The sequence below is a fragment of the Pelophylax lessonae genome (assembly GCF_965119305.1).
Source record: "Pelophylax lessonae genome assembly, chromosome: 3".
Lineage (NCBI taxonomy): Eukaryota > Metazoa > Chordata > Amphibia > Anura > Ranidae > Pelophylax > Pelophylax lessonae.
In genome coordinates this window covers 612,689,966-612,710,118 of record NC_138770.1, presented here as the reverse complement: position 1 = coordinate 612,710,118, position 20,153 = coordinate 612,689,966, and the positions used below count along the sequence as shown (strand labels likewise).

Sequence of the window (20,153 nt, the reverse complement as noted above, 5' to 3'; positions counted from 1 at the left end):
CCTGCTACAGAGGAAATACATTGATCGCATAATAGTTTTTTACAACTATCAGGAAACCTAAACCTACAATTCCCACACTTTTTCTTAAGTGTTTTGTAGGTCTGGAAAAAAAAAAAACACAAAGAGCAAAAAGCATTAGAGCATAACTTTCACTGATTGTAACTTATCATCACGTTGGTCTTTATGGACCCCTCCCCAGGAGAGACATATCCTTGGAATAGCGTTGGAGGAAGAGGCAGCCACTGGATCAACCCTAGCGGGTGCTCTATCCGCAGGGGTGTTCTCTGTGTCCATTACAATATAAAATTCCTTCCCACCTTCTGCACTGCTGGTGAAGGATCTTACCAACTCAGGAAAATGCCCCACTGCCTGAGCCAAGCCTCTCCGAGGACTCCTTGCAGCGATATATCAGCCGCCATTCCAGCCGGCCATAGGGGAAATAAGAATCTCCGCATCCGGAAACGTGCCCCACCACTTTCGGTTATGCGTCATCTTGCCACGTCACAGGAAGTGCGTCATCAGACGCCATATTGGTACACTCGAGAAATAGGAAGCCAAAGAAGCGCCCACACGTGGTCCTTTCCCCCGGTGCATCAAGTGGCATGCACCTCGGGGCCTCATGGGAGCCGATTTCTGGAAGTTGCCCTACAAGGTTTAAGGCAAGTACCTCTAACAAGGGTAATCACTCTGGGTAATAGAAGGATACCGCAGACAAGCCACACCTCGTCTTACACATGTAACCTAAAGTGGGGTCCGCCAACCACAGTAACCAGACCCAAAAAAAAAAAAACATTTTGGTGTGTGTGCTCCTGGAGGTCTGGAAACACAGGGTCAGAGAAGGGGGAGGGCCTTTGAAATTGTGTCTGATTGATGGAGATGGCTTTTTAAATTGTGTCTGATTTGTGTTTCCTGTAAAAGGCGGAGCCAATCATCTCTCCAAGTAGCTGTCCTGGAAGATGAAGGGGGAAAATACCAATAACTGGTTTAATCTGATCATGGTTTACTGTGCTTGATTGGCCAGCAAACTCATCTGACCTAAACCCTGTAGAGAATCTGTGGGGTATTGTCAAGAGGAAAATGAGACAGCAGACCCAACAATGCAGATGAGCTGAAGGCTGCTATCAAAGAAACCTGGGCTTCCATAGCACCTCAGAAGTTCCGCAGGCTGATCGCCTCCATGCCATGCCGCATTGATCAGTAATTTATGCAAAAGGAGCCCCGACCAAGTATTGAGTGCATACTATACTGTACATGGACATACTTTTCAGTAACATCACTTGGATGCAGAGAAATCTTCAGCTAAAGTCCATTATGAAACCAATACTACTTGAACTGTCACTGGTTCATCTCTCTGACCTCCACCCATTACAGGGCATTACAGGGTGCTTTAGTGATGTAATCCCTACTGTACAATAGTGGAGGTCAGCAGAAGGAACTAGTGAGAGTTGCGTGAACCAAAAGTGTTGGTTTCAGTTTGGACCTCACGTGAGTAATTCACATCATCAAAACTGTGTTTAGGCAATCAAATAGCAGGAAAGGCAATCTACTGACTTCAACAAGTACAGCTTATACTAAATTCTTGACTCCAGGGAGAGGGTCGCTCTAAAGTAACATAAATAAATGTGATCTTCAGCCGAAGAAGTGTTTTCTTTTTTTTGTCTTGGGTCAGAAAGTTAGGGGGTAGATTTTCAAAAGAAAGCAATAGAAATGCACATTTTCTCGTAGGAAAGGGTTTTGTTGTTGTTTGCAATCCTGATAAGAAATTCCTCAAATTTTTACCCAGGCAGAAGTTCACAGTGGGTAGAGGTTGCAATTCTTTCGTTACACAATGCAAAGACTTTATGGGGTTAAGGATCCTTCCAATATTATAATGTTTGGGCCTGGAAATTGGCCCCACAGACAAACAAGGCTGCATCATGAGAGGAAGGGGAAATAATCACAAGATTTTGTTGGCAAACCGGTTGGTGGGGAAACCCTGGGAAGGCAAGTATCAGCAGCTTAAGTGGGAGATAGGGGGGGGGGGGGGGGCTAGTTAGAGAACCTGTTACTTTCTTAGAACAGGCAAAGTATATATTCACATAAAGCTTTATTTTCTAAAAAAAAAAACATGTTTCTGACGCAGTTTTTTTTTTTTTTGGATGAAAATTGCATTCTGGAATAACTGCAAAAAAAAAATAAAAAAAGATTATAAAACAAAAACACATTAACAAAAATATTCATCATAACCTTTTCCACAATACCCAGATCTCCCCCACTCATAACATTCCGGACGATGGTCCCAGCTTTTTCAGCAATGGAGTGAGCACTCGCCATCAGTCTGGTCAAAACGTTGGCAGTTGAGGACATTGTGAAAGCTAGGAGAAAATGTGAAAGATGGCGTTATTCAGACTGGAGCCCACACCAAGTGTGATTATAAAGATCTGATCTATTTCCTGCAAAGACTTGTGCATTGCTGAAAAGTATGAAAGTTAAAAATAAAAGCAGTCTTACAAGTAATTACATATAAAAAAAAGTCCTTCTAAAATTCGGTCTTTCCAGAGATGTCATCCTGAGAGAAAAGAAACATCATGCACTCCCGATTTTCTTATCGTGTGTACGGGCCGGTGTACCACATTGCGTCTGCTCACAGTAATACTACTGCGGCAGAGTGGCTCGTTATCGTCTGACGACGTAGTATTAACGTCGTCAGACACTCCCCCTTCTAGGCGGCGCTTGCGCGCCGCCGGAGGCTCGCTCCCGCTATTTTCATTCACAGCGGGAGTCGGGCCAGGGGAGGAGCAGCGGCGATCGACGCTGCTCTTACCCGATCGTCGGGGATCGAGTCTGGAGATCCGCCCGCTGTGTGTAAACACAGCGGGCGGATCTCCATAGTGACAGGGAGTGACAGATCGGACTGTTCAGCATAGCTGGACATCCGATCTGTCCATGACTCACTCAGTCACCTCCCCCCCTACACGTCAGTAAGCACCAGGCATACATTAACCCCTCCCTCTCCAATTAACCCCTTCCCTGCCAGTGTCATTTTTACAGTAACAGTGCATATATATAGCACTGATTACTGCAGTAATGTCACTGGTACCCCCAAAAGTGTCAAAAATTAGTCAAGGGTCCGATCTGTCCGCTGCAATGTCGCAGTCCCGCAAAAAAAAAAAAAAAAAAAATCGCAGATCGCCGCCATTACGCGTTAAAATAAAAAACACCAAAAATGACAGAAATCTTTCCCTTTGTTAGTAAACGCAATAACTTTTGCGCAAACCAATCAAAATAGGCTTATTGCGATTTTTTTTACCAAACATAGGTAGCAGAAAACAAATTGGCCAAAAATTTTTTTAAAAAATTGGTTTTTACATCTTTTTGGGGGGAATTTCATATAAAAAAAATGTTAAAAATATTGTTATTTTTTCAAAATAAACGCTCTTTTTTTGTTTATAGCGCAAAAAGTAAAAATCGCACAGGTGATCAAATACCACCAAAAGAAAGCTCTGTTTGTGGGAAAAAAAAGGACGTAAATTTCGTTTGGGTACGGCGTCGCACGACCGTGCAATTGTCAGTTGAAGTCGCACAGCGCCGAATCGCAAAAAGTGGCCTGGACGGAAGAGAGCAAAATCCTCCGGTGGTAAAGTGGTTAAAGTGGGGTTCCACCCATTTTAGTGACTTTAGATGTATGTAATCCCCTTTAAAACAACTTTTACCAATGGAAAGTTTTTTTTTTTTTTTCTTTGTTGCTAGTAAATCCCTTATTTTCTGCTTTATTTATCCTCTTCTCACTTCCGGGTCCGGTCGGCGATTACATCATTTGGCTATTCGCAGTGTGTACTGTATGTATTGTATTGAGGCCGTGCTCCGCCCCGCCTCCTCTCAGTGAGGGAGGACTGAAAGCATTATATCCTCAATACAATACATACAGTACAGCTCACTGAAAGGAGGCGGGGCAGAGCACGCAGTGCAGCTCATCTCCTGTGTAATAATGCGAGATTTCATGCCCGGAGATACATCCCAGCACACACTGCAAATTGCCGAATGACGTAATCGCCGACCGGACCAGGAAGTGAGAAGAGGATAAATAAAGCAGAAAATAAGGTATTTACTAGCAACAAAAAAAAAAAGTCGTTTTAAAGGGGATTACATACATCTATGTAATCCAATTTATTAAAAATCGGTGGAACTCCACTTTAACTTTCGGTTGTATCTCTGAGACAGAAGGTGAGAGGGGACATCTGCAACAATAATCTGACAACAAAATTTCACATTACAAGAGCTTAAACCCTTCACTACTCAATAAAAGACTAAAAAAAAAAAAAGTTTTGGCCCTACATACAGTAACATTGGTGGGCTGAAAAATATATACAAACAAACCAAGTTTTTGAGATGGGAACAAGGGACACCTATTAGCAAAAGTATGTAGGCATAGGACACACCCCCTGTCACACCCCTTTAAAGAAGGAGAATAATGCAAAAAAATTATTAGTTAAACCCAGTGTTTTTTTTTTTTCTTTCTTTTTTTTTACCATTACTTTTCTTTTGTAATGACTTTTGAAATTTACAAATGAAGCAATTTAGAAATTGGATTAATGGTTTAGCACTGGGAAACACTATTTGAAAGATAAAAAGTGCAATTTTTATACAACTATATAGATCAGACCAAAATGAGGGACACATGAGGAGGACAGAAGGACACAGGGACTTTGTTCCAAATCAGGGACAGTGGGGAGCTATGTAGATGGATTTCTTGCATCTCTCATCAACTCTGTCACAGGCTCACCCCTCTTGATATAATCTTAGTAACGTACAATAAATTAAAATTCAACAGAGAGAGACCCCATTGGAGATAAGTAGACCAGGGCACTAAGGTGTAAAACTTCACTTCCAGAGCCCCAGATACAAAAAACTTCCAGTTTGCATACATTTTTATAGAGAAGGTGACATTGCTCATCTCTCTTTACATCGAAGATACAGTACCCATACACAGTTTGAATTTTGTCTGGCTCCTGATGAACCAGACAAAATTTGCTATGTAGGTGGCTATGTTGGCACTGACCCAACATCTATAGTGGAAAAGTATCGGCCGATCAGCGGCTGCATCCAGAAGCAGTTCTTGTTTGGGTATTATGGCAGGCACTGGCATTATCTGTCCAAATAAAGTAGCTGCAGTAGGAGATTCATCCTGTACTGTAAAATGTAGAAGAATCTATTAGACTGATTTTATTAAAAAAAAAAAAAAAAAAAAAACTCTAATGTACATAAGGCCAGCCTCAAGCAAAGAGTGAAAATTGGCTTAACCACTTTACCACTAGAGGATTTTGCTGTCTTACGTCTGGGCCACTTTTTGCGATTCGGCGCTGTGCGACTTTAACTGACAATTGCGCAGTCGTGCGACGCCATACCCAAACTAGATTTACGTCCTTTCTTCCCCACAAACAAAGCTTTCTTTTGGTGGTATTTGATCACCTGTGCGATTTTTACTTTTTGCGCTATAAACAAAAAAAGAGCGTAAATTTTGAAAACAACAACAATATTTTTCACATTTTTTTATATGAAATCCCCCCCCCCCCCAAAAAATGTAAAAATCAAATTTTTTTTACATTTTTGACCAATTTGTTTTCTGCTACCTAGGTTTGGTAAAAAAATTCACAATAAGCGTATTTTGATTGGTTTGCGCAAAAGTTATTGCGTTTACTAACTAAGGGAAAAATTTCTGTCATTTTTGGTGTTTTTTTTTTTTAACGAGTAATGGTGGCGATCTGCAATTTTTTTTGCGGGACTGCGACATTGCGGCGTACAGATCGGACCATTGACTGACATTTTTGACACTTTTGGGGGTACCAGTGACATTACTGCAGTAATTAGTGCTATATATATGCACTGTTACTGTAAAAATGACACTGGCAGGGAAGGGGTTAACTTTATTGGAGAGGGAGGTGTTAATGTATGCCTGGTGCTTACTAACGTGTGTGGGGGGAGGTGACTGAGTGACACAAGGACAGATCCAGGGTTCAGCTATGCTGAACCCTGCAATCTGACCCTGCCTGTCACTTAGGAGATCTGCCCGCTTGTGTTTACACAAGCAGGCGGATCTCCACACTAGATCCCCGACGATCGCCGCTGCTCCTCCCCTGGCCCGACTCCTGCTGTGACTGAATACAGCGGGAGCGAGCCTCCGGCGGCGCGCGCGCGCCGCCGAGAGAAGGGGAGTGTCTGATGACGTAGATCTACGTCGTCAGACGATAACGAACCACTTTGCCGCAGTACTATCAACGTAAGCAGACGGCAAGTGGTTAAAGTGTTACTAAACACACACGGTTTAATTTACATTGTTCCTTCTATTTCTGTAAATGGAAGATGGTAATTTATTTAAAAAAAAACAACATATACAGTACCTTTTTCCTAATGGATATACAGCGGGCACATGACCTAGCTCTTTCCCAGCTTGTCTGCAGGGAAAGATAAGCAGGAGGAGCTTCTAATCCTCTGCTGCTGGTCACATGTTAAAAAAAAAAAAAACTGCCTTTGGAACACAGAGTTAAAATAAAAAATATTAATAAACAGTTTTAAATTGTCATACAAATGTATATTTGAAATCAAATATTTATTATATTTTGGCCTTAACATGGTGTGGGAGGATTTCTGCCAGACACAGTCTGTGTCACGCCCCTCCAGCCCATGTCTTATAATAGGAGAGAGGTGAAGTCTCCATCAAGCTATATGTAATATTCCACCCCCATTGTGTTTAGCTGGTTAGTGGGCATGGAGAAGGAGTAAGGGAGTGGGCTGTCATTTACCACTATGTACACGCCCACGTGTGGGACTCTATAGTCACATGGGCTGCTCAGATGTGATAGGGAGGAAATGCTCAGCATAGAAACTCACTGGAAACTGAGCATGTGCAGAACTGCCAAGACTGCTCTGCAAAATCCCTAGCTGCATTGGGAACATGGACAGAAGGTGGAGATAGACAGCAGCAGGGTCAACCAGGTTTTTTGCAGAAAACAAATCTCACAATGACTGAGTGCGTATGAACAGCATGTAATACACCATTCATTGATAGTTTTTTACGATGTGGGTTTAGTGACACTTTAACTCACTCCAATCAATTAGAATCCCTCTATTAGTATGTCAATCTGAAATCTCACTAAGTTATTGATTTTTGCACATGATCTTTGTTCATTGCCCTGCCTTTTTTAATTGCTTCATTTCAGGTGGAGCCCTATAGCAAATATTTGTGGATGTACTTGGGTCCGGTTATAGATGGATTTTTTGCATCAAGTGGTTGAGTTAAAACTGAAGCACCACACCACTGCTAAGAGGTCCAGATACAACTTTATTCCATTAAAGGTCAGGGGTACAATTCAAAAAGTAGCCACCCTGTTTCGAGGATCTAAGTGCCCCCTTTATCCGGGCTTGACTGGCAACAAGGTGAACAAACTGGAAGTGAACTGGACCTACAATGGTATTTTTTCCCAGTGTGAATTCAAAGCACAGCAGCTGACTAGGCCTGCGCTTTGAATTCACACTGGGAAAAAAATACCATTGTAGGTCCAATTCACTTCCGGTTTGTTCACCTTGTTGCCAGTCAAGCCCGGATAAAGGGGGCCCTTAGACCCCAAAACAGGTTGGCTACCTTTTGAATCGTACCCCTTTAATGAAATAAAATTGGATCTGGACCTCTTAGCAGTGGTGTGGCACTTCATTTTCAACTCTTTTTACATCACACTACAAGCCAAGGAGACTGTGGAGGTCCTCCGGTGTGTAAAAGCCGCCTGCTCAGGAACCAGATCATGTACACTAACAGTAATACCTTAAGATAACAATACCAGTAAAATAAACCTATAGGTCCAGCGCTATCTTTCCACTTTCCTCAACTTAAGGTAAGTGTCACTGACACTGGTGACTTGAAAACTTCAACTTTGCTCCAGTACAGGACTCTCGCTTTAAAAGGTCACTTTTATAGCAGCTATTGTTCTATTGATTACAATGGAAAGCCTAGTGTAAAAAAAAATCTTTCCACTCATTGTTGCATAATCACCGTGAGTCAGGCAAATTTCTGTGCTGGAGCAAGGGTGAAGATCACAAATCACTGAACTCATTGGCACTTAGAAGGTCATACATGGTTTAAATCTTGGCTGGTTCAGCAGGAACCAGCTGAGATTCGAACCGTTAATGGGCAGGCTGACTGTACTAAGTTGATTGATCGATCAACTTAGGTACAACCAGCCTGCTGGATTATTTTACGATTATCACTAGCGGCTGCTATAGCTGCTAGCAATCACTTCTCCCCCCTGGAAACAGACAACTGCTCAGCAGGAAGGATTCCCCTGTCAGGACTATCCGTGTTGATGGGGGAACCGTGCAAATTTCTTTCCTGCAAAGATGTATGCCCAATGGCACTTTTCCACTGCAAGAACCTGCTCGGCTCTACTCGGCCCTGCTTGGCCCGGTTTGCTTTTCCACTGCTGGTACCGCATGGTGCGGTGTTGGAACGGTTCGGTACGGTACGGTATGGTTTGCTTTTCCACTAAAGTAGTACTAAAGTTAAGTGGGTGGGATAACAACGGGGTGGGTGGGATTCTCTGACCAATCAGTGGCTAGTAGTGACTGCATGCAAAGGATTGTGTCATATGGTACCGGGTATGGTACCTCTTGGAACCACAATCGAGGTGGTACTGTTTTTGAGAGCCGTACCGTTCGGTTCCATGCAGTGGAAAAGCGCCGCCATACCGTACTGTACCGAACTTTTCCTACACCATACCATGCGGTACCAGCAGTGGAAAAGCACAAAAGCAAGCCGAACCGTTCGGTTCCATGCAGTGGAAAAGCGCCACCACTTGACCTAGAAAGTCCACCCATAACATAACACCCAAATTCATCCATAAGCTACTGTCACAAAAAACAATCTTCAAAAAAAAGCTGCCTCTGGAAAGCAAACAAGAAGGCTCATTTCTCTTGCTGCCTGCACCACAAAGCTCTGCCATATAGATGAGAAAGCGCCCATCAACAATCCTGCAGAGCCAACACTTCTGGTAATGTCAGATTCCTGGTCCCCTGCTGCACTTAGTGGTTTGATCTGTACTATAGCCTGTGGTGTTTTAGAGGATGGTGGAGGACCAGCAAATAGATATTCCCAAAAATGTTGGACTCAGCAGGATCTTCAGTGGGTGCGTTCTCTTTACTACCGAAGGGATCAGAAGCACTGGAAGCAGAAGAGGTGAGTATTTAAAGACTACCTTGCAAGCACAATTTTGAAGATTGACCTGAGCTTGAGCATGAGCTCATCCTTACTGTACAGTGTAAAAACTGGGCTTGTTTTGGTCCCAGGTCTTGTGTACAGCTAGCTGCAAATAGAAGTCAATGCCAAGCTAAAATACACAGTGACTGTATGCATATGACGTACAGTGCCTTGCGAAAGTATTCGGCCCCGTTGAACTTTGCGACCTTTTGCCACATTTCAGGCTTCAAACATAAAGATATAAAACTGTAATTTTTTGTGAAGAATCAACAACAAGTGGGACACAATCATGAAGTGGAAGGAAATTTATTGGATATTTCAAACTTTGTTAACAAATAAAAAAACTGAAAAATTGGGCGTGCAAAATTATTCAGCCCCTTTACTTTCAGTGCAGCAAACTCTCTCCAGAAGTTCAGTGAGGATCTCTGAATGATCCAATGTTCACCTAAATGACTAATGATGATAAATAGAATCCACCTGTGTGTAATCAAGTCTCCATATAAATGCACCTGCACTGTGATAGTCTCAGAGGTCCGTTTCAAGCGCAGAGAGCATCATGAAGAACAAGGAACACACCAGGCAGGTCCGAGATACTGTTGTGGAGAAGTTTAAAGCCGGATTTGGATACAAAAAGATTTCCCAAGCTTTAAAAATCCCAAGGAGCACTGTGCAAGAGATAATATTGAAATGGAAGGAGTATCAGACCACTGCAAATCTACGAAGACCTGGCCGTCCCTCTAAACTTTCAGCTCATACAAGGAGAAGACTGATCAGAGATGCAGCCAAGAGGCCCGTGATCACTCTGGATGAACTGCAGAGATCTACAGCTGAGGTGGGAGACTCTGTCCATAGGACAAACAATATACTGCACAAATCTGGCCTTTATGGAAGAGTGGCAAGAAGATATCCATAAAAAGTGTCATATAAAGTTTGCCACAAGCCACCTGGGAGACACACCAAACATGTGGAAGAAGGTGCTCTGGTCAGATGAAACCAAAATCAAACTTTTTGACAACAATGCATAACGTTATGTTTGGCGTAAAAGCAACACAGCTCATCACCCTGAACACACCATCCCCACTGTCAAACATGAAGGTGGCAGCATCATGGTTTGGGCCTGCTTTTCTTCAGCAGGGACAGGGAAGATGGTTAAAATTGATGGGAAGATGGATGGAGCCAAATACAGGACCATTCTGGAAGAAATCCTGACGGAGTCTGCAAAAGACCTGAGACTGGGACTGAGATTTGTCTTCCAACAAGACAATGATCCAAAACATAAAGCAAAATCTACAATGGAATGGTTCACAAATAAACATATCCAGGTGTTAGAATGCCAAGTCAAAGTCCAGACCTGAATCCAATCGAGAATCTGTGGAAAGAACTGAAAACTGCTGTTCACAAACGCTCTCCATCCAACCTCACTGAGCTTGAGCTGTTTTGCAAGGAGGAATGGGCAAAAATTTCAGTCTCTCGATGTGCAAAACTGATAGAGACATACCCCAAGCGACTTACAGCTGTAATCGCAGCAAAAGGTGGCGCTACAAAGTATTAACTTAAGGGGGCTGAATAATTTTGCACGCCCAATTTTTCAGTTTTTTATTTGTTAAAAAAGTTTGAAATATCCAATAAATTTTGTTCCACTTCATGATTGTGTCCCACTTGTTGTTGATTCTTCACAAAAAAATTCAGTTTTATATCTTTATGTTTGAAGCCTGAAATGTGGAAAAAGGTCGCAAAGTTCAAGGGGGCCGAATACTTTCGCAAGGCACTGTACGTCCCCATGTATGTTTACAGGGACATATGCCCCAAACACAGTCACATTCGGGGCATACACCCTGTACGAATCCCTCCCTGTATGCAAGTGCTGCTGGTGTGCTTGTAAATTTGCAAACCCCCCCCCCAAAATATACTTGGTTCCTCGTTCTCTAAAGGGGCAGTGCTAGGGGTACATAGATGGCAGAGACAAACATGACCTAAGGGAGGAGGGTGAGTTCCTGCACCCTTTCTTGGAGAAAGAAAGCGTCACATATTCCCCCACATATGTAAGTAGAGATGGGCTCGGGCGTGTTCAAGATCCCACCTGCCGATCCCACCAGGAAGCCGGCACTGCATACCGCTAATCATAGGCAGAGAGATATTTTCCAATCTGTCCAGATGCAGACTGGGAACTGTCTCAATGCCTGTGATTGGCCATGTGCAGTGTCGGCTTCCTGGCTGGATTGGCAGGTGGGATCTTGAACACGCCCGAGCCCATTCCTATCTGGAAGTAGCAATTTATTTATCATGCAAACTAAAGATGGATCAAAGCCTCAGAGGTTCCCACAGAAGTAAAGTATTGGCTGCTTAAAGACACCCTAGAAGAGTGAACCGGTTAGTTTGCAATATATTGACAAACAGCAGGTTAACTTTCAGGACCTAATCAGTGGTGGGATGCATCTTGCAGATGCCAACCATCCCTCTGAAATTCCTTAGCAGCTAGATTGGCTTTTTTACACTTGTGACAAGCTCCATTTGTCTAAAAAGGTACAGGAGGGACATTGGTATATGTAGGCTGCCCTAGGTAACGCTTGTGATGCTGAGCCTCAATGATTGAAAGAACTGAAATCCAATGAATGAATAGGGTAGGCCATGGTCTTGGTAGGCTGGGAAGTAAAGAGTGAGATCATGCTGCATGATCTCCAGTCGGGAAATGAGGCAGGTTTTATCTGACTTGGTGCAGCTTCTAAATGCACAGAGAGTGCAGTGAATTACGAGTAAGACATTTCCGTACAGAAGAGGAGTTTGTACAACTGTGCAAGAAGTTAAAGTGGAGCTAAACTTTGTGATACTTACATCCCTTCAATGGCCTGACTTTGGCGTTTTGACTCTTTGGCGTTTTGTGCCTGGCTGCTTCCAGGTGTCTGGCTGCAGCAGGTCCCAATGGCCGGTGCGGGATGATGTCAGACATCCTGGCACACAGACGCTGTGCTTGAATGTTATCTGAGCTGTGCTTGCGCAGCTCAGTGTACATTCCAAAGCACACTGTGAGCAGGCTGGTATGTTATTTTATCGCAGAAGAGACAATGCATATCTCTCCTGCAATAAAGAGCTTGCCTACTTGCAGTTTTTAACTGGGCCATTTCATGTGGCCCTCGCACGTCTCCTGCAGCTGCGGCACCCCCCTTGTCTCTGCCCCTACCTTGTCTCAGTAGTGGGCAGCAAAGAGGACAGAACTCCTTTGCCAAATCCTACGCTTCTCTGTGCAGCTGCAAAAAGGCTTGTCTGCAGCCGAGTGGAGGGCAGAACTCCTCCTACAGATCCTGAACCTCTCTGTGCAGCCGCAACACCACCTTGTCTTTGCCTCCCCTGGTCTCATCATACAGCAGACTCTGGAAGCTGACTCCAGCCCTCTTCTGGTCCGCCTCCAGACCCTGCACTTTCTTCTTCCCAGATCCACCCGCATCTTCTTCCTGGCAGCAGCACAAGGTATGGGGGTGCATTGTGATGTAAGGAAGGGTAGGTGACTCTTGACTTATGATGGTGGGGAGCTCTTGACATCTCATGTAAGGGCGGCAGGGTGCTCTGGACATCTAATCTTACAGATATAACTGGCCCTTTGAGGGAAACCATAATACTGATGCGGCCCGCAATTAAATTGAGTTTGACACCCCTGGTATAGAGGTACAAACTTAGTGATTAAACGCTTCCAGAAGGGCAGATTAGGGGCTGGGGCTGATTTCCACTTGAGCACTATCACCTTCCTGGCATAAAATAATAAGAGACCCAAGAGAGTACGAACGGCTAGAGAGTCCCCCAGGAGGCAAACACCAACTTTTGGGCCCCAAGCAAACAGGGCATTATTACAGCTGCTTTTAGGAGCATCAGGTGCTTTTTTTGCAGCTTAAAAACGTCCCTCCATGTTATTCTATGGCCTCATGCACACACTGGCTTTTTGGAGCTGTAAGTGGCATAAGCGTTTTTAAGCTAAAAAAAAAAAAAAAAACCAAGGCAAGCGCATTCTGGGGCCGCAGCGTTAAGCTGTAAAAGCGCCCGATGCTGCTGAAGACTGCTTAACGCCGCATACACAGTTACACCATGTCAGACATTTTTAAGCTGTAGTAGTTGGATTAGAGATTGGAAAATAGAAGAGGGCAGAGAAAGGCTGCTAAACAAAAAGCTGCCAAACGTGACTAAAACGTGCATGAGCGCCAATACAAAACGCTTCTAAAAGCACGTTTTTACAGCTACTTTTTGCTGGCGTCAGAACTGGCTCTGCAGATTGTTTTTTCAAACACCCCGTGTACATGAGGCCTTACAGGGACCTGTATAGTAGTTAGGGTAGATATAAACTGGGTCACTTCCCGCCAGTAGCTACTAATCTGAGGGCACTCCCAAAAGATATGGGCAAATCCAGCAGGGTCACAAGAGCTTCGCCAACAGCAAGAAGAGTAATTAGGTTATATACGATGTAGTCGTGGTGTAAAATAAATTCTGTGCACTATTTTAAATTGGATCAGCCAATCATTAGTCAATATTAGTGCTTGAAATGGGCTGTCCCAGAGATCTTCCCAGTCTTTATTGTCCAAGTCCTGCTCCTCGGAACGCCACCCAGTTAGCAGGGCATCTAGTCCCACATGAACTGAGGGAAGTAGTGACTTGTAGATCACAGAAAGTGTTTTTTTGAGAGCGTCATCCCGGAGGAGAACCTCACCCTGCTCCAATCTAAACAAGGAGGACCCAATATTGCGCTGCATAGGCATATCAAACGTAAATAGTGCAGTTACATCACAAATATCGGAAAGGTTTTAGTTATTTTTTAGGCCTAGAGTTCAGCTTTATAAAACTATGATAACCCTTGTATTGCATGCATGTAGTGCATAAAACCTCACATACAACAGACTGTAAAGGCCCGGAAACACAATACAAAAATCAGAAGTAAAATTTCGTCTGACGAACGATCTGCCGATTTTCAGATTGTCAGTATAGTGCAGGCATGTCCAACCTGCGGCCCGGAACCGCAGGCAATGCAGCCCACTGACCCCTGCCAATTTTTTTTTTTTGCTGGGGAGGAAGGAAGTTGGGTCGGGGGCACGGCCACAGCAGCTTCCAACTAACGGTAGGCAGAGGCTTCCTCGGAGGGGGGGGGGGGGGGGGGTGGGGGAGCATGTGTAGTGTTTCTGACTCCTACCACCATGACCACTTCAAATCACTGAAGTGGTCATGATGGTTAGAGTTTTCCTTTAATATCTCTCAGAAGAAGTAAACCTCTGTATACTGATTCCATTTCATTTGATCATCCTCTAGTTGTGTAAAATTAGTGCGGGGGGCGTTGCGGCATTTTATTACTTATATACCTTAACTATAGTATATATTTTATATACGGCCCGAGAAAATTTCTCTACACTCAATGTGACCCAGAGAAGCCAAAAAGTTGGACACCCATGGTATAGTGCAGGGGTCTTCAAACAATGGCCCTCCAGTTGTTCAGGAACTACAAATCCCATCATGCCTAGCCATGTCTGTGTATGTCAGAGTTTTACAATGCCTCATGGGATGTTTAGTTCCACAACAGCTGGAGGGCCGTAGTTTGAGGATCCCTGGTAGTGCTTTCGACAACCGATTACGAATTTTCGGACGACAAAATCTGGATGTGCAGGCTATAAAATGTTTATTGTACTTCAATACAACGCCCGATTTTCATTAAATTAGACTAGGCATGCTAAGAAACAAAAGAACACATACAAAAAAAGTCAACACATGACATCACTTCTGAAGTTGAATTCTGTCGTATGGGAATTTTCCTATGTAAGTAACCTCTTCACTTTCCATATGAGACTAGCATGCAACAAAAAAATCGGACGAAAGATTCTCCGATAATCTGATCGTGTGTACAAGGCTTAAGAATGCAAAAAAAGGGAGGGAGGAATAGAAACAATAGATCCCAACAAAAATCTGTCTTTCTTCAAAAGGTTAAAGGCATTAACACGTGTCTAATATATTAAAACACCTGAACATGTATTAAAACTACCTTTTGAACAACATGAAGATGTCAATAGTAGAACAATAAACATTAAGTATGAAATGACAGGCTTACAAGGTATATTGATTATGGCCATTTCCCGGGATCTTATATATAGAGAAACCCCCTACAGAACTGGCCAAACCAACGAAAGGGTCAAGCGGCCCTTCTGATGATCTATATTGCACATAGACACGAGAAGGTGTTTGTTGTCACAAAGGTTATAATCTATAGGTCAACCTCCCAAGAAGTGTGTGACATCTTGCAATAAAAGGTAACAGTTCTGATTTAGTTGCTGTGAGCAGTAACCTACCTGCAGCCCTGATCCTGTACAGAGAATGTACTGCCAATAAGTGGAAAGGCTTATATAGCATTGCAACTCTCTCCTTGTACTCAGAGCCACTTCCTAGTTCACCGACGCTGCTTCTGGGTCCTAGAAACACTAGACTGTTTGAGTCACGCTTTCACCCATCAATAGTCCTAAAGGATCAAAGGCTTTGCCCACAGCAGAGAATATGCCTACAGAAGGAACCATAGCAGTGTATGACGGTTACCGGCGGGGCTGCCATTTGTAATCGTGGGGCCCCATACAGCCTGCCTGACAGGGACAAGGGACTTTAAATCCCTTATTATACATGCACAGTAATCCCACCAGCAATTAAATAAAGTTCCCTGGGCCTCATCAGTTCAGCAGCAGGGGCTAGGGATAGAGAAGGGACTGTGTACTAAGTTTTGGGAGCGAGGTCATCCTCTGTGCTCCGGATCCCAACATCTAGATTAATTCTGGTGTTCCGTTAAAAGACCCTACCCGTGAAAATTCCTTACCCTTGGTCCAGAAAAATGTAAAAGTGCCTCCTAATGGGAAAAAATGTATATATATTAACCACTTTACCACCGGAGGATTTTTCTGTCTTACGTCTGGGCCACTTTTTGCGGTTCGGCGCTGTGCGAATTTAACTGACAATTGCGCGGTCGTGCGACGCCGTACCCAAACGAAATGTACGTCCTTTTTTTCCCCACAAACAGAGCTTTCTTTTGGTGGTATTTGATCACCTGTGCGATGTTTACTTTTTGCGCTATAAACAAAAAAAGAGTGTAAATTTTGAAAAAATAACAATATTTTTCACATTTTTTTATATGAAATTCCCCCCCAAAAAATGTAAAAATCTAAATTTTTTTACATTTTTGGCCAATTTGTTCTCTGCTACATATCTTTGGTAAAAAAAAAATCACAATAAGCTTATTTTGATTGGTTTGCGCAAAAGTTATTGCGTTTACTAACTAAGGGAAAGATTTCTGTCATTTTTGGTGTTTTTTTTTTTAGCGTGTAATTGCGGCGATCTGTAATTTTTTTTGTGGGACTGCGACATTGCAGCGGACAGATCGGACCCTTGACTGACATTTTGGACACTTTTGGGGTTACCAGTGACATTTCTACAGTAATCAGTGCTGTAAATATGCACTGTTACTGTAAAAATGACAGGGAAGGGGTTAATTTTATTGGAGAGGGAGGGGTTAATGTATGCCTGGTGCTTACTAATGTGTGTGTGGGGGGAGGTGACTGAGTGACACAGGGACAGATCACATGTTCAGCTATGCTGAACCCTGCAATCTGTCACTGCTTGTCACTTAGGAGATCCGCCCGCTTTGTTTACACAGGCGAGCGGATCTCCAAACTCGATTCCCCAACGATCCCCTGGCCGCCTCCAGTGGCGCGCGAGCGCCGCCCACAAGGGGAGGAGTCCAGCGACGTAGGTCTACGTTGCTGGACGGAATTGAGCCACTTTGCTGCAGTACCAGTGACTGGTCGGCAAGTGGTTAATCAAAATGAAATGATAAAAAATATATATTTATATTTTTTAAATTTTCCTCCATTAGGAGACACTTACATTTTCCTCGAACCGCCAGGGAACAAGGGTAGGGTATTTTCACGGGAAGCAGTTGTAACGTTAAAAAACCCTACCCCGTGATAATTCCCTAAACTTGTCACTTTCGTTGTGAGCCGATCATTTACTGCCTGAGCATGCGCACTGGGAAGCGGCTCAGCTGATGCATGACGTACGTGCACCGGAAGTGATGAGGGTAGGGAATTTTCACGGGGTAGGGTTTTTAACGTTACACCGGCTTGCCCTGACAGATTGATGTAGAAGAAGAGGCAAAACTTTAATTTATTTGTCAGGAGTCGCAGCATGGAAGATTACTCCACGTGCTTCCAAAAATAAGTATATAGTCCCCTCTCTATACCCGGCTCTTGCTGCTGAACTGATCGGCCCTGGGGAACTTTTATGTAAAGTGGAAGTACAGCCCAGTTTTTCTACCTTTATTTTGCAGTTTTCAGTGCTGTCACATGACTTCAATTCCTCTTCCTGCTGAGTCCAAGAGCAGCAAGTGGGTGTGGTTACTGAAAGCTAGTGACATCACTTCCAGGGAAGGACACTATTCCTGTGTAGGCAGTGGGCGTATACAGAATGGGAGGAGCTGATCATAGGTTCCCGCCCAGTGTTCTCTCATCAGTAAGGATGCATTGTACATCCTAATTCATGGGAAAATGAACCACTGCTACTGCGGCAATGTGGCACGATCCCGTCCAGCGACGTAGAGCTACGTCGCTGGACTCCTCCCCCTGTAGGCGGTGCTCGCGCACCGTCAGAGGCGCGCTCCTGCTGTTTTCAGTCACAGCGGGAGTCGGACCAGGGGAGGAGCGGCAGCGATCACCGCTGCTCTTCCCCGATCGTCGGGGAATCTAGTTTGGAGATCCGCCCCGCCTGTGTAAACAAAGCGGGCGGATCTCCTAAGTGACAGACAGTGACAGATTGCAGTGTTCAGCATAGCTGAACCTGCGATCTGTCCCTGTATCACACAGTCACCTCCCCCCACACACGTCAGTAAGCATCAGGCATACATTAACCCCTCCCTCTCCAATAAAATTAACCCTTTCCCTGCCAGTGTGATTTTTACAGTAACAGTGCATATTTATAGCACTGATTACTGCAGTAATGTCACTGGTACTCCCAAAAGTTTAAAAAATGTCAGTCAGGGGTCCGATCTGTCCGCTGCAATGTCGCAGTCCCACAAAAAAAAATCGCAGATCGCCACCATTACTCGTTAAAAAAAAAACACCAAAAATGACAGAAATCTTTCCCTTAGTAAACGCAATAACTTTTGCGCAAACCAATCAAAATACGCTTATTGTGATTTTTTTTTTTACCAAACATAGGTAGCAGAGAACAAATTGGCCAAAAATTAAAAAAAATTTGATTTTTACATTTTTTTGGGGGAATTTCATATAAAAAAATGTGAAAAATATTGTTATTTTTTCAAAATAAACGCTCTTTTTTTGTTTATAGCGCAAAAAGTAAAAATCGCACAGGTGATCAAATACCACCAAAAGAAAGCTCTGTTTGTGGGGAAAAAAAAGAATGTAAATTTTGTTTGGGTACGGCGTCGCACGACCGCGCAATTGTCAGTTAAACTCGCACATCGCCGAATCGCAAAAAGTGGCCTGGACGTAAGACAGCAAAATCCTCCGGTGGTAAAGTGGTTAAGAAATAAAAAAAGAGCCAATCACACAGGACATGGGGGGAGGGGCATGTATAAAGTATAGCTGTGCTGGGCTTTGAATGAAGACTCCCATAGGAGAAGCTGGACACAGGGAGAGGGGGGGGGGGGGTGTAGCTGGAAGTGCTCGGGGGTCTCAGCTCACAGTCTCCAATGATCATAGTACAGGCAACCACACTAATGCCCCGTACACACGCAACGATTGTTGGCCGTGAATTTTTCGGCCAACGTCCGATCGGCCGATTATCGGCTTGTTAGTATGATGATTACGACAACCGACTGCGACTTTTCGGCCGAATAAAATCTGGTGTGCATGCTATAAAATTTTTTGTTGGCTGTCACCACAACGGCCAATTTTCCGTCAGTTAGTACAGATTTCGGCAGACAAAAATCTGATGAGCAAGACTGGGCATGCTCAGAGAAGAAAAAACACACGGAAAGTAAACCAGAACATGACATCACTTCTGAAGTTGGTTTTTGTTGGCCAACAAAAGTCCAGTGCAAGTCTAGAGCACATTTCAACCAACACAACAACACTGGACAAAAGACGGCCGATCGGTCGGCCAACAATCGTTGCGTGTGTACGAGGCATTAGTCTACGTTTCCACTAGTGCGACTAATCAACCCATTCCCATCCATGCGACTTTGAAAAGGTACCTGCACTACTTTGATGCAACTTTTTATTGCCACTTTGATCCAGAGAGTGTAAAGTTGGATCAAAGTCGCATCAAAGACGCACTCTAAATCGCAATAGTGGGAACGTAGACTAAAGCCCTGTTTCCACTAGTGTGACTTGTCAAGTGACTTTGGACACACAAAGTCGCATGAAAAGTCACAGCCCATTGATTTCAATGGCACCCGTTCCCATCTATGGGACTTTGAAAAGGTACTTGCACTACTTTGATGCAACTTTTAATGTGACTTTGATCCAGAGAGTGTAAAGTTGAATCAAAGTCGTGCAGGTACCTTTTCAAAGTTGCATAGATGGAAATGGGTAATTTGATGCAACTTTGATGCGACTTTGATCCAGAGAGTGTAAAGTTGGATCAAAGTTGCATCAAAGTCGCACTCTAAATCACAATAGTGGAAACGTAGACTAAAACTCAGTTTCCACTAGTGCGACTTGTCATGCAACTTTGGACATACAAAGTCGCATGACAAGACACAGCCCATTGATTTCAATGGCACCTGTTCCCATCTATGCAACTTTGAAAATCAGCGACTTTGAAAAGGTACCTGCACTACTTTGTAGTAACTTTTCATGCGACTTTGATCCAGAGAGTGTAAAGTTGGATCAAAGTTGCCTCAGTCGCACTCTAAATCGCAGTAGTGGAAACATAGACTAAAGCCATATTTCCACTAGAGCGACTTGTC

General features: G+C 43.7%; 1 protein-coding gene across 2 annotated transcripts in view; it reads right to left on the bottom strand.

Moving 5' to 3' along the window:
• BPNT1 (3'(2'), 5'-bisphosphate nucleotidase 1) overlaps positions 1–20,153 on the bottom strand; it is a 178,902-nt gene that overhangs the window by 32,700 nt on the left and 126,049 nt on the right. The window contains exons 1-2 of one of the 2 annotated variants that reach the window (XM_082249465.1): positions 15,535–15,664; positions 2,227–2,354 (exon numbers count right to left, since the gene is read on the bottom strand). In XM_082249465.1, the coding sequence (XP_082105591.1) occupies positions 2,227–2,354; positions 15,535–15,595 (189 nt within the window). In that variant the 5' untranslated portion in view covers positions 15,596–15,664. Of the gene's footprint in view, positions 1–2,226; positions 2,357–15,534; positions 15,665–20,153 lie in introns of those variants that run through there. The other variant, XM_082249466.1, reaches the window with a different exon arrangement.